General features: G+C 40.9%; 1 protein-coding gene and 1 long non-coding RNA gene across 3 annotated transcripts in view; one reads left to right on the plus strand and one right to left on the minus strand.

Annotated features, from left to right (window-relative positions):
• Positions 1-10,758, minus strand: part of arap2 (ArfGAP with RhoGAP domain, ankyrin repeat and PH domain 2) — a 175,820-nt gene extending 165,062 nt beyond the window's left edge. The window contains exons 1-2 of one of the 2 annotated variants that reach the window (XM_024806350.2): positions 9,983-10,758; positions 8,573-8,652 (exon numbers count right to left, since the gene is read on the minus strand). In XM_024806350.2, the coding sequence (XP_024662118.2) occupies positions 8,573-8,652; positions 9,983-10,758 (856 nt within the window). Of the gene's footprint in view, positions 1-8,572; positions 8,653-9,459; positions 9,531-9,982 lie in introns of those variants that run through there. The other variant, XM_076881779.1, reaches the window with a different exon arrangement.
• On the plus strand, positions 9,465-10,584 carry LOC143416515 (uncharacterized). The gene is made up of 3 exons (XR_013096900.1): positions 9,465-9,540; positions 10,215-10,379; positions 10,462-10,584. It is a non-coding gene; the product is annotated as an uncharacterized LOC143416515 (long non-coding RNA).
• Positions 10,759-14,391: the final 3,633 nt, after the last annotated feature.

Genomic DNA, 14,391 nt, shown 5'->3' on the forward strand with positions numbered 1-14,391 from the left:
TGTTATGGGTTACTTTGTTATTACTTGTTTGTGACACCTCATTGCTGAGCAGGGAGGACACGGAACTGAAACTGCATGAATTCAAATTAGTCAACAAACAGTTTATTTGGTGCACTGCTTCCCTAAAGTTAGCAGTGTTTAAAGCATGAAACTCTACAGCACTGCTTTACTAGCTAACATTTAAATCTTTTTTTTTACTGTAAAAGTTTATTTCTAATTCTGTACAAGAAAAGATTAATTTACAAAGTAATCTACAATAAGATTAACTAGAGAGGCCTTTATTTAGTGCCGTTTAGAAAATGTTAGCATGCTAACAAGCTAACAATATTAGCTAACCTTATTAGCTAGAGTTACTTCAGCTGTTCAACTGCGTGCTAAACAGCTAACTACAGTGAAGCAAGGTGATTTACACTACTTTGAAGGTGGGAATCTAGTGTTGCGCTGTACCATATCATATCATTCACAATAATACCAATGTAAATTTAAATAAAATAGCAATATTTTTGCGATGCATTTACATTGCATTTACATTACGTAGTGTGGGCATTTATGAGAAAAGCGTGGGTGTGTCTGCCTCCAAAAATATACAGAGGAAGCTACTTGAATATCTTCCCAGTGTTGCCAACTTAGCGACTTTGTCGCTATATTTAGCGAGTTTTCAGACCCCTTGTCGCTAAAAAAAGACGTGAAAGCCCGTATCGCTTTTACTCTCAACAAGCAGCGGGTGCTGTAACCCAGTCAGTTCTTCTTTTACTCTTTTACTCTTGTCGTGGCCTTTTACGTTCCAAACACCAAAAAAGTCCAAGAAAAGGCCGTGGGTGGCAACGGGAGGTTTGTTTTAGAACGTTTGTTCTTAAAACTTAAAATTAAACTAAAGTTAACTTAATTTGCTTTAACAACTACAAAAGTGGTCAAAAAATCATTTTCTAACCCTCCCGTCTTCCCATCTGACATTTGGCAAACAAAAAACAAAAAACCTCTTTACCACACCCATCCAGGGTGCTCTTAATCTCTTGATTAATTGGAGGGTCCATAAGCTAATAAACCAATCACTTTCCAAAAGCTTCTCCAATAAAATTAATTACAAATTTACATAACAAAACTAGGTCAGTATATTCTTACACCTTTAAAGAAAAAACAAAAATGAATACAAATTGCATTTTATAAACATTCAACAAAAATAGCCACAACAACTCTTATGCTGTTTTGTGGATCACAAGGTTTAAAACTACTTATAAACACACACACACACACACAAAGTAACTCCACCAGAGTGCCAATTTCGGGTCACTTTTGCTGGTCCAAGCCCGGGTAAAGGAGCAGGGTTGGAATTGTGACAAAAAAAAAACAATAATTGCTAAAAGAAATTTAATTTGTAGTTCTAAATAAACTCTAAATGCATTAAGGACGTTTTTTACTCACTTTATGTCTCTTCCACGATGTTATTTCTCTCTCCAACAACATAGGTTATAATTAGATTAGCATGACCAATTATGCAAATTAGGCGATGACGTCATTTAGCGACTTCTAGCGACTTTTAGGACAACTAATAGCGATTTTCCTTACTGAGGAGTTGGCAACACTGTATCTTACGACAAAGCACAATACTCTTCAAAATATGAAAGAAAACCGCTTTTGCTTTGAAACAACTAACACGTTTCACCACTTGAGGTAAAGGCACACAGTCGAGTAAATCCGGGCTGTGAAGGAGGAGATACTGGTGATGCAGCTGATGTGCGACCCAAATGTAATCCAATCACATAACCTTGCTAGCTGCACGCCATATGACAGAAAGCGCAAATGGTCTTTAAGCAGCTGGTCAAAAAACTTGACCCAAGGCTCAACATCCCAGGCAGAAAACATATTTATGTTTCATTATGTGAAAATGTTGTGCAGCTGCTAATGAATTACTATGCCAACTTACTTTAGATATTCTTACACTAAATTAAAATCTGCCTAGGCTGCTTTTGTGCTTATGTCTAACTTATGCTGGGTCATTACCACTGGTTTTTTTTTGTTTTTTTTTCAGATCTACCATTTATCAGCTCAAACATCCAACGACATGAATGCTTTAAAAGCATCAACATCAGCTCTTCTCTGACAGCATGGTGGGAGTTTCTAAAATTGATGGAGTCTTCATTAATCCCATGCAAACGTACACCTATCTGGAACAACCCTGACATATTACAAAACAATGATATGATAAACTTTTCAGATTGGAGTGGTAAAGGAATCAAATATTTAGAACATATACTAGAAGGAACAGAATTTATTTCATTTGACGGACTAGTTACACAATATGGGATCAACAACAAAAGATTTTTAGAATATCAACAAATTAAATCCATAGTAAAAAAGAAATTTAAACCGGGTCAAGTTGAACTACAAACACCACCAAGTGTGGTTCAATTTCTTACTCTTAAAACCCCCAAATTACTATCCAAAATATACAGAATGCTTTCTAAAACAGGGTCATTACCACTGTACTATAACGTTGCTGCTGTTGGCACCTTGTTTCAATAGGTTTAAAATGTCAAATTAAGAAGTGTGCCATCATTGACAGGAGCTTGATGGAAAAGGATGAAAAATCTCCTTTATTTACTTACACTTAGAAGTAAATACCACTGTTATTCTGAGTTTTCTTGAACTATAAGCTTGAGGCTATATCACCCATGTTCACTCGAGGGTTTACAGAGAATAGTCCAAAATAGAGAAAGTATCTAGTGCCTTGTTAGGGGAAGGTAAGTTAAGAACAGTCAGACTGCTTCAAGCCAACAGAAAGGCAACAGTAACTTAAACTCCTGAGTATTGCTGCTGATTGGAGGGTACCCATCTTCCAATGGCTGTTTCCAGTAGCATTACACGCTATGTCTCAAAGTTCAAATCATCTCTTGACAGTGACCATCACTCAATCAGTGAGTGGAGGCCATTTGAGAACAGCCAGTTCTCAATCCAATAGAGCACCTTTGGGATGTGGTGGAACGGGATATTCCCATCATGGATGTGTAGCTGACAAATCTGTGGCAACTGTGTGACACTATCAGGGTAGCATGAACCAAAATCTCAGAGAAATGTTTCTAGCACCCTGTTGAGTCTGTGCCACAAAGCAGGTTCTGGAGGCAAATGGATGCATATACATGTCCAGCACTTACAGTAGTGCATCAATGTGGCCACTGTTTCAGTACAGGGTATTAACCTTTGTAGTTTTGGTTGTTTGTCTAGCAGGTCAGCTGTTTCCCTGTTTGACTTGTTATAAATGACAAATACACATAAATAATACAGGTTTTCTGGATGAATTAAAAATACACATTCTTAAATTATATATTTAGGAAAAACTACATGAAAATTCTCATATTAAATTTATGGAAAAAACTCCTAAATTTAATTTAAAGTAAAACGCAATAATACTAGTTTTACTTTAATGAAATGTGGCTTCCACTTGCTGAAACTGAGAAATTGTGGCTTTCGAAATGCATATTTTAATTTTGAGAATCAGCTTGTAAATTGCATGATTCATTTCCTCTTCTGCTGCAGTGCAAGACGGTTTAACTGTGTTTATAAGTAAAGATTTTAATTTAAAGGACAGCATTTTGCAGGTGTCACAACGTAGCTTTTAATTACACTTCAAGACATTGTTCTCATTTACGGTTGAACACACAGAAACTGCAGTCTTCATATTGCGAGTCAGCAGGTTCACACTGTGACAGCCCAATCTCACAGTTTTGTACAAAGGAAAATTCATACACTCTTCTGTTGGTGCCACAAATCCCAAACACGGATTCTCAGTAAACAGGAACTTTTCATCCTCTGCGAAAAGCTGGCGTGTCTTATCCCACCCCCAGAGTTTGGCCTCGTTCCCTCCCTCCCCTCCCAGCCCTAAGAAGTGGTTTACAGACCGCCACTCATCCTCTGGGACCTCTGCTAGACAGCCTAGTGTTTACCAGGATTTCTGCAGGCTGGAGTGTGGCGTTATGTATTTAACAAATTCTGTATGATTCTTTATCTTTCAGCTAGCAAAGCCTAATGTACTGATCCTTCGAGAGCACGATCTCACATTTGGTCTGCCTGATACAACTGATGCAGTTTGTGCAGAGTGTTTTTGGAAACCTTCAGTGCAACAATGGTGTCACACTTGGAGAGCCCCTCTCTACTTAGAATAACAATTTGACTTTTGACACTCTCTGCTCTGATGCTGTTGTCCCACCATCACACTGGTGAGCAATCCTCTGGTGTAAACTTAAGTCACAGCCTGCAAGTTAATTTCCTTGAACAAGCCTTTAATGAGATCAAACCCAGCTGACTGTCATCCTCAAGCTGATTCAGTACAGCTCAAAGGAGGCTGCATAATGAACAACGCACCTTTGCTCAAACTTGATAGCTGACTTAGAAATAGCAGCTAGTGTGCATACTCATCTTCATTTTACACATCAAGCTTTCTTGTGTGCATTTTTTTAATCGTCAGCATCTCTGATAAGTTACATAAAAATTTCATAGATTTCCATTCATGCATTACACCAGTTGTACATCAGCAAATTAGCATTTAAACTGCATCACGGTAAGCATGCTAACTGTTCGAAGCAGATGTGATTTTATCTGCAGCATCAGTGTATTACAAGCATGCTTTTATCTGCTATCGTCTGATGAGTACAGTTAGTCGTGTTTACGTCTGGTCAAGCTACTGCATTATGCTTTTAATCTGATAAGGGCGATTGCTTTGGTTTGTCTGCGCGACCAGAGCATTACCAACACGGCGACGGTCACCAGCATCGCTAATCTAATGTGAAGGTAAATAAAGCAAAAAAACCTCTCGGCATCACTGAATCAACACAGATCCCGATGAAAACTCAGAGGATATGTGTTAGTCTGCTTCTTTCTTGCCAATTTGCTCGGAAAATAAACTTAAAGTATCGTTTTACACAAAGACGGAGTGCCTCAGTAGTTTTCTATAGTTACACATGAACCACACAGCATCTAGTTTTCCTGAATTTTGTTCTTTGTACTTCTACCTGCCCAACTGAAGAACACCTGTCAGCTCAGCCATCAGAGCCACGCAGCGCTTCCTTTTTTCTTCTATTTTTTTGCCAGCACAGAATAACTCACGCCTACTCGCCACAATACAAACTCAGCACTTCAAGTAATCACTTCAAATGAAAAGCCCTCGCATCCAAGTGAATGTGTGTGCCAACTTTAAAGAAGTTCCATCAAGGCGTTCAAGAGATATATACGCTGAAGCGAAGGCGATGAAAACACAAAAAAGACGACTAAACGGAGTTGTCTTTGTACCATAAGACACTGAGGATTATTTATTTATCAATCACCATCAAAATGAAACAAGTGCAGTAGTTTGACACCAAGGTTATTAAAGTTAGCTAAAACTAATTCAAGTGTTGAAACAAAAAATAATAATAAAAAAGCGTAAAGAGTAAAAAGAGTACGTCCTTAGTTTTAGTATTTGGTCAACACAGCAAGATCAACACATGATTTCTGCTGTGACATTCAGATGGTAGTATCAGAATTTGGTGTAAACCACATAAAAGCATCAATCCATCCTGCCTTGTATCAGCATCTCAGGCAGCTGGTGGTGTAATGTTGTGCGCGATGTTTTCTTGTCACATTTTCGGCCACTTAGTACCAAATGAGCATCATTTAAACCCCAACCTGAGTATTGTTGCTGACCATGTCCATCCTTTTATGACTACAGTGAACCCATCTTCTGATGACTGCTTCCAGCAGGATAACACACCACGTCACAAAGCTCAGATCATCTCAAACTGGTTTCTTGAACCCAACGATGAGTTCACCATACTCAAATGGCCTCCACAGTCAATGAATTTCGATCCAATAGAGCAACTTTGGGGTGTGGTTGACCAGAAGATTCGCATCCTGATAACTGTGTGACGCTATCATGTCAATATGCACCAAAATCTCCAGCACCTTGGTGAATCTATCCCATCAAAACGTAACTTTTTATGCCTCTATAAGCCAACGATGAGTAACCCTTGAAGCTCTTTTCTGAATTGAGAGATTTCTGATATATTTTAGGCCTTCTTATAGAATAACTTGACTGGGTCAGAAATGAGTGAGGGTGGTCTCTGCCTATGCAGCTATCCTTTGAAAAGCCCAGATGGTCGCCAAACCATGTCTTTATTGATATATACTTATATGTTAAATAGGGCTGCCACGATTAGTCGACTAGTCACGATTACGTCGACGACATATTTAATAGTCGACGCGTCATTTAAAGCCTTGTAAGATCCTGAAAGACGCAGGAATAAGTAAGTAGGATTTAAGAGTGTAATAACGGACTGAAACAGAAGATGGCAGCACTGCATGTACAAAGATGCCAGCTGCCGTTAAACCCCAAAGAAGAAGAAGCAACTCCGGTATCGTAGCTGTGTCCAAATTCAGGGGCCGCATCCTTCGCAGGGCGCATTTGTAGGCCGATTGTGTTACAGTGACGCGACAAAGTTAGTCCAAATTCTAAGACTTCTGCAAATGCAGCCGACAAATGCGTCCTACTTTTCCCCAGATTTGAAGGATGGGTCGGGCGTATGGCCCAACCTATCCCAGAATTCATAGCACGGCTCAGCCAATTCCAGTTTCCAACAATGGCGGCAGCTACTTAGTTTTAATATTACTTTTATTATTCTTTCTAGGTCACAAAATAAACTTTTAACATATTTTCGGGCGAGAATGTAGCTGTGTAAACCTCAAATATCTGCTCGGTTTATCAAGACACCACATATTTGTAAAAGTGCTCCGACGTTTTCGGAGACGTCTGTTACCCACCAGCTCGATAGCTAGTCGGGGTTCAAGGCTCACTAGAGCCGGCGAGAACAGCAAATCATTTTCAAACCCCCCGCTGTCTTTCGCTACTCAGGTTAAACATATATAAGTCACTTAGATAACTTAAAAATGTTATTGTTTGGCTTTTTTCAGTGTTTTATTTGTTCCTGAGTAAATCGGTTCGGCTGAGATTAAAGTTATAGTTTTGACACAGCTGAATAAACGTCAAACAGAAAACTGATTATCAGAAGTGTGAGATGCTTGAGAATATACTCCGGTGTCCTGTTATATTTTAGATAGCAAGGAGCAGACGGCTGAGTTTATTAAACTCCACTGACACAATCTGCAAAATTCATCAAAAGTTTAATCAACTATCATCTTGTCTTTATTTTTAGTGAGCACATACCTTAAACACTTCGAGCTGTAAGCTAATGACAGTTATATGAGAGCAGATGCTGCTGGTGCAATAAGCTGTATGTTTTACGTCCAATGGATGCACGATTCGATTAGTCGACTAATCGCAAAAATAATCGGTGACTAGTCGACTATTAAAATAATAGTTTGTGGCAGCCCTAGTGTCAAACTCGTCATTAAGGGTGCGAGGTAGGCTGTCTTTTTGGAAAAAGAGTTATGAAGGTGGTCCAACATAGTAGTATCAAGGTGTAACTAATAAAGTGATACTTTTTTTAATTCAAATTAGTGAAGACCCAGAACAGTCTGCTGTGCTGCTGTAGAGCTGATAGAGAAGCACTAGACAGAAAACTGCGTCCTTAATGAGATTTTAAAATTAGAGAGGAGGAGAGAAGGTGTTAATTAAAATTCTGCCAGCCTCCAGTAGCAAGTTTTGATTTAATACAACAATCATTCTGTGAGACTGCACTGCTTGTTTCTCATCTCGGCATAAACTCTTCAAATATGCTTGGGTAAAATGATATGTCAAATAACGTCTTGCTAGGCCTTGCTGTGCAGGGAGTTTTTTACTTGCTAGTCGAGCTCCTCATTTCCCTGCTCTGGGACCGTCTCGGCTCCCTCTCTTCCTCCGTCTCACTCAGCCTGCTTTGCATCCTTCCCCTGCTCGTTCCTCCCAACCCACTTCACTGTCGTGCCTTTCTCTCAAGTCTCACTCCCTGCCTTGTTCCATACAGAGAAGACGTTGGAAAAACAAGACCGCCAGGAGACTGCTGCGGTAAAGGCACGTGGAACAAGAAAGGAGCGTAAAGGAAATGTCAAAAAACGCAGACAGAAATCTGTTGATTCGCTGCGAGGGGCGATGTTACCATGTGGTCACATATGGTCCCAAAAAGACTGACACGTTCAAGGGTGTTTACCACATATTTGTACAGACTGTCATCATAGAAGAGCATCACATAATCCTGAGAGAGTGCATCTACTTCAGGTGGCGGGGCCGACTAGGTCCAATAAACAGGGCTGGGACGGATTCAAAAACATATTTGTAATGGTTGTACTACAAGTCTGTGTGCTGTTAGCAAACTTGAACAACTTCTAAAAAACTTTGGAGAGCACTGTGACAGAAATATACACCAGGGTCTCGCTGAGGGACAAGATGTGAGAGAGCATATTCCCTGTGAGATCACCTCTTGAAAAGGGGGGTGCCGGCGTTTCCCACGACACCAGCCTCTGAACACCCTCACCCCACCTACGCACTACCCCTCATCTCCTCTCCCTACTTTCATCCGGGCAAACAACAGCACCGCTGCTGCCTCTACTGTGGAATGAAATATTCATGGCAGAGATAAAGCGGATGCAGCTGAAAGACTGTGTGTACCTTTCTGTATGCCGTTTGCACCGGTGGGACCATCGGAGCTGGTTAGGTGTTCAGGGCTGGTTGTTTGCGATGGCGGTGCACTGAGGAGGAAGAGGGAGAGAGAAAAAAATCAGTGGATTAGAACCAGCATAGCAGCACGTGGGAAAATCTGTGACACCACGTAAAGGCCGTTAGAAAAAGAGATGTGGAAGTCTGAAAGTTAGTTTCACAGTTTAAAAGTACATCAGTGAGAGAGATATTAATGCGCGCGGATTGCAGATTTGAACATGAAATTAGAGGCCTCGGGTTCTCCATCAGTGTAAATCTGAAAACAATGAGAAAAAGATTTGCCTTTGCATTAATTCCTAGCACGGCAGCATGAAAAAACACATCTCTCCAAGTGTTTTTGCCTTTGTTACTTGTACTTGTTTGATTTGGACCTAAAAACCGCTCCTAAACTTTTGTAAAGTCAAACTTTCTGCTTATATGAATAGTTCAACATTTGGGAGAATTGACTTGAAAATGTACTCCTTGCTGAGCGTAAGAAGATTGAAGTGTACCTCTCGTGGCCATGCAGAGAATATGAAGATACTGCCAAAGACAAAAACTGAAACTAAATAAAATACATAAAGCACACTCCTTTATAAAGATGTTAGCTGTTTCAGGAAATAGTTAAATAAAAACTATGATTACATTCACAGAGTCTGAGTTTAGACACGAAGCGATCCCTAGCAGCAACAGCTAGCTTAGCTACATCCTGTCGATGATTATGCCGAGAAAAGAATTTAAAGAAATGGAAATAGCTAGCTTCACTCTGTACAGATGTTCAAAACCTTCCTATTAACACAAGCAAACCAACAAGTAGTATCTTTTTTGTCACCAACGTAGGGTAAACATAAAGCCTATACCAAAAGCTAACAAGCTACAGCTAGCACAGAGCATCCAACTGCCAATTCGGAGATTTCCTGGCCTTTAAACGATTGAAACAGGTACACGTTGGCTGGGCTCCGTCTCAGTTAGGATCACATTATATTATTATTTATGTTCTTTCAGCTGCATTAATCATCTTATTTACTTTATTCTTTATGTATTCGCTGTTATAAATGGTGACACCAACAAATAAGCAAATAGCTAACACTTCCCCAGCAGTTGGTGAGGCTTTAATTACATATCTGTAACATAAATATTCAAACTACTGCTACCAACTGCTTATCTTACCACAAATGCAGAGTAAACAACAAAGCTAATCGACTACTTATAATCCATTTATATGGTTTTCTTATATGTGTTTTGATTTTTTCCTTCTTTTTTAGAGCCTTTTTTTGCTTATTAATTCTATAATTAACAAAAACATGTTCGTATTGTATCCAACTCATGTGAGCCTATTTCCCAAAATGTCAAACAAACACCAAATGAACTTAACTGCAGTACCTGTCCTGAAGTGGCACCGTGGTTGGATTTGGGATTTCAGGAACAGGCCGGTGCCTGAGTTTGTAGGAGCGACTAAGCCTCTGACCAACAGGAGGATTTAAATTGGGCGGCCTCTCATAAATTGAGTTTTCAACCATTTCACCTTGAAAACCCCCATCGTCACCGGAACAGGCGATGGAGTTCGTGCCATGCAACGGATCTTCTGTAGTAATCTCTCGATCTGGTATTTCAGAAGCGGAGAGGGACTCGCTGCTGCTGTTGGAACATGCGGAAGCAGGCAGGCAGGTCTGTGCAGATTTCTGAATGTTCTTGGGGTTACGTGGGGCTGGTCGAGGCGGGACGAGGTAACTGCTCCTTGGAAGGTTTTCAGCTTTTTCTCCCAGTCCTGCTCCTGGAGGTAAACTCTGACTTGCTTCCAAATCGTGATTGCTCTGTTCCTTTGGTTGCTGACATGATGCCCCCCTCTTTCTATCTTTCAGGAAGATATGTCTTGGGTATGGCACTGGCTCCCTCAAGTTCTTTGCTCCATCCTCTTCACTTTCATCTTCCCCTCCACTCAGCTGCTTGAACCCCAGTGCCTCCAGACTCCGGAGGATGCGTCTACGGTGGCCTGTCGGCAGCACTTTGAGCTCAAGAAGACTCTCTTCTGTCAGGTCCATGCAGTCTTCCAGAGATTTATAACCTCCCTGATGGAAAAACGGGGCATAGTGAGACAAGCGGAGGCTGGAGAGCCACTCCACGATCTCTTTGCTGGGCTCTGGAGCTGCAAACATCATCCTCTAAACCCACGTTTGCCACATTGGGGAGACTTTTAAAAGGTGGAGAAGGCCAGCTTTACTCTGTAGGTAAAAACAAAAAGAGAGAAAAATAAATGACAGGTAAAGCAATCCACAGACAAGACAAGTTCCAAACTCATACAGTATTTAACATATAGAGTTAGGTTCTTTGCGACAAGCTGCAATTTCCCAAACCTATAACGGATTTAACTTACAGAGAATTTTTTAAGTGTTCAGTTTGATGGTGTTAAACAATTCTGGCTATGGAAACGTGACCCAGTTTAAGAAAGAGATCAATATTTTGAAAGATACTAGCACTCACTTCTTATTGAGAATTAGATTAAAAGATCAATAAGGTCAGGCAATTTTGCAACCGGAAATTAAATATTTGCGAAGACACGCGCGTCTGCTCTGCACAGAGAAATGATTTTCAATCGCCATTTACAGAAAATAGTGCAAGATCACATGTAATATGCACCAATCTAACTATCAGTTCCTTTAACTTCGCGCTTTCAGTTGTGCTTTATAGTTATTTACCAAGGTGAATTTTCAAAGACGGAGACGGCTAAAACTGCGAAATAAAACAATAAAATAACCAAAACAATCGCCTCACAACAAAAAACAGCTAATGATAGAGTGGCCGGCCATCAATCTTACCCTCCAAATCAATTACAACTGAATTTCACGATATCAGATTTTCACTTCCCCATTAATGTGGTCCCTGAAGTGAGTTACAATAAATTTCTCTGGATATGATGATATTTCTCTACATATTGCTCACATTATTGTTGTAGTCAGATCCTCCTTTACGTATGGTGGGGTTTTTGGGGCCAATGCAAACTCAAAATAAAAGCAAATGACGGCAACAAGAGAGGTACAAAAATAGCTGCACAGAAGCATATAAAAAAATCATTGCACAACTAAACAAAGCAACGGGCCCTCTGTGAACCTCACCCTGTATCCGACCTGGATACACAAAAAACTTAACTAAAAGATGACCGTGGGAGTTTTTGATCTTCTGAGGGTGGCACTGACCGCCTTAACAAGCGATAAAGGTGACTAAATATATCTTCTTTAAAGTCACTGTGAGAATACTTATATGCAGCCAAAATAACACGAAACACATCTGCAATACTCCTGGATGAAGCAGCAGGAAACAGCAAGAGCTATGAGGAAACACTGTACACCGTCACAGCCTGGCCCTATGGCACAGCCTTTACAGAGCACTTACCTCAACTGTGTTTAAGAATCCAGGCACCACAGCTCAAAGCCAACATATCATAACCCTTCTAATGGCGGGCTACTTTTAAGCGTCTGCATCCTGACATCAGCAAGTCTTAAGAGTGAAGGGCTGATGAACTAAGTGGCACAACTGGTCTCTCACTGCTAGTTCTCTATCTTGCACACAAACACACACAGGAAGATACATCAACAACCTCTTGTCATGACTACTTCTCTTCTTGAGTTGCAACTCGGCAGCACACAGGCAACCTGAAGTGTTACTTCTGCTTTTAAGTAAACAGGCTTTTGTGTGTGTGTGTGGGGGGGGGGGGGTTACTGCATGTGTTTGTCATTTATAAAACAAGACGCTGATGAAATTAACACAAACGGAAACTGATTCTCTTATCGCTTTTATCACGAGAGGGATATGAGCCTCTGGTGTGATATCAGCAGAGAGGATGCAGGCAGTGACGCAGTCCACTGTTCCACAGTCCCACATCATATTTGACTGTATTGTCCTCATAACGGGGATTGATAGAGTCTGTGGAGTAGCCCTTCTGAGGACTGGGAAGCCTCAGCACCACCCAGGGATCTGTAGTAGCTCGCACTCTGTGAAGCTTGCCAGCACATTTAATCTGACCTGCTCCACATCCACACACAAACTTCAACCTATAAAAAGGCACACACACACGCAGTTAAGCAAGCAAACATTATTACAGGCAGGATATGGGAGTTTTGATCCACAGCTGCTGCCCGGAGTGTGGAACGTTAGATCAGGGTGTGCAGATCAATAGCAAAGGGCAAAAAAAAAAAGGAGAAGTTCAGCAGACAGACAAACAGCTCACACATGCCACAAAGGCACACGAAGCTGTGTAGACATAATAGAGTTATACTTTTTTGCGGGGGTGTCTACAAAATAAATGGCTGCCAACACAAGATGGTTGTATGTCTGTGTGGGTGTGTGTGTCACCCACAAGCCAGCAACTTCACCCACACCACAGGTATGGTTATACAGTGCAGGCAGTGAGTCAGAGAGGACGCACGCCCATGCATGCACACACAACCTACCTCATAATATGTGCACATCCTCTCAGCCAGCCCACTTTGAACAAAGTCCAAATCATCGTCCAAAATCTCAAACCCTTCCTGTTTTCACACAGAAAATACCCGCAAACCTTTACCATGTTTTAACCAGCCTCTGCTGTCACCTTCACTGTTTCAGCGGTGTGTTTTTTGGTTTTTTAGTAGACGAAGATAAAGCTAGTAAAATGTAACACTCAGCTGTCCGTATTAACCTCCTAAGACCCGAACTCTTCCACGGCATTCATTTTTAATTTCTCTTTGATATTTGGGCTGATTGGGACCTGATGAATGTAAAAGAAAGAATTACCAGATTTATTTTTTACCTTATTTTTGTTTCTAAGAAAAATAAGAGCCACATATGAGGAATTTCGTTTAGGTTAAGAGCCGGGAGTATGCTTTCACTGAGCGCGAGCGGTACCGGAGGCTCGCACGTGCGACTACGTGTCGACACTTTCAGGACTTTTTTGTGACACACACGCACGCACGCACAAAGTGCGTTACACACCACTACGACATAACGCAACACGTCAGGTCTGAGCGAGGTAGTCCGCCTTCTCGTTACACGCAGTGCAACATGTATAAATCTGTACCCACACTTCCTGTGGGAGCGCATTAAAAACTAAAACGGACTTTGTTTATTTATTTATTTATTTTCAGTTCGGTTCCCACGTTTCTGGGTTTTTCTTTTTTTTTTTCTAACCATAAACGCAACACTTTACACTAAACGCTCTGCTTTACAAAGAGGAGGAAAGCTGCTCACCTTAGCGCACCGGCTGCGTCCGCTTTCTCTCATATTAGCGCCTCTCTGAGTCTCTGTTGACTCCTTTTGTTTTTCTTTAGTTTTTCTTTCTTTCTTGGTTTTACACACTCGACTGTTTCCGACTGTTGAGCGCAACTCCACGCCCATTTCACGAGTACACTGCCAACAAGCAGTGACCTTCCCTCCGCTCAGACCGCTCGTAAAACTGAACACCGCAGGCTCCGATCGTGTTAATGATCGGCTGCTGCTCTCTGCTTATTACTAAACTGTCACCGAGTTTTTCTCATTTCTTTTTTTAAGAAGTTGAAACTGAGGCACATAAAAAAAATAAAGAGGAAGAATACAAAGTGGAGGGACTTGAGAGGTATTTGTTGGGAATACTTGCATGTCCCGGCTTGATCCCGGAGCCCCGGGATATGCATTCAACACTGGCAGGAATGCAAGCTGGCTGCCAACACGTTCACTTAAAACAGCATAGATGATAAAATAATAATAATAACGAAGCTCCGGCTTATTTTCATTCAAGTATAAAAACTACAAGAAAACATGATTAATGATGGCGTTTAAAA

Source organism: Maylandia zebra, linkage group LG3, assembly GCF_041146795.1.
Source record: "Maylandia zebra isolate NMK-2024a linkage group LG3, Mzebra_GT3a, whole genome shotgun sequence".
In the NCBI taxonomy this organism is placed as follows: Eukaryota; Metazoa; Chordata; class Actinopteri; order Cichliformes; family Cichlidae; genus Maylandia; species Maylandia zebra.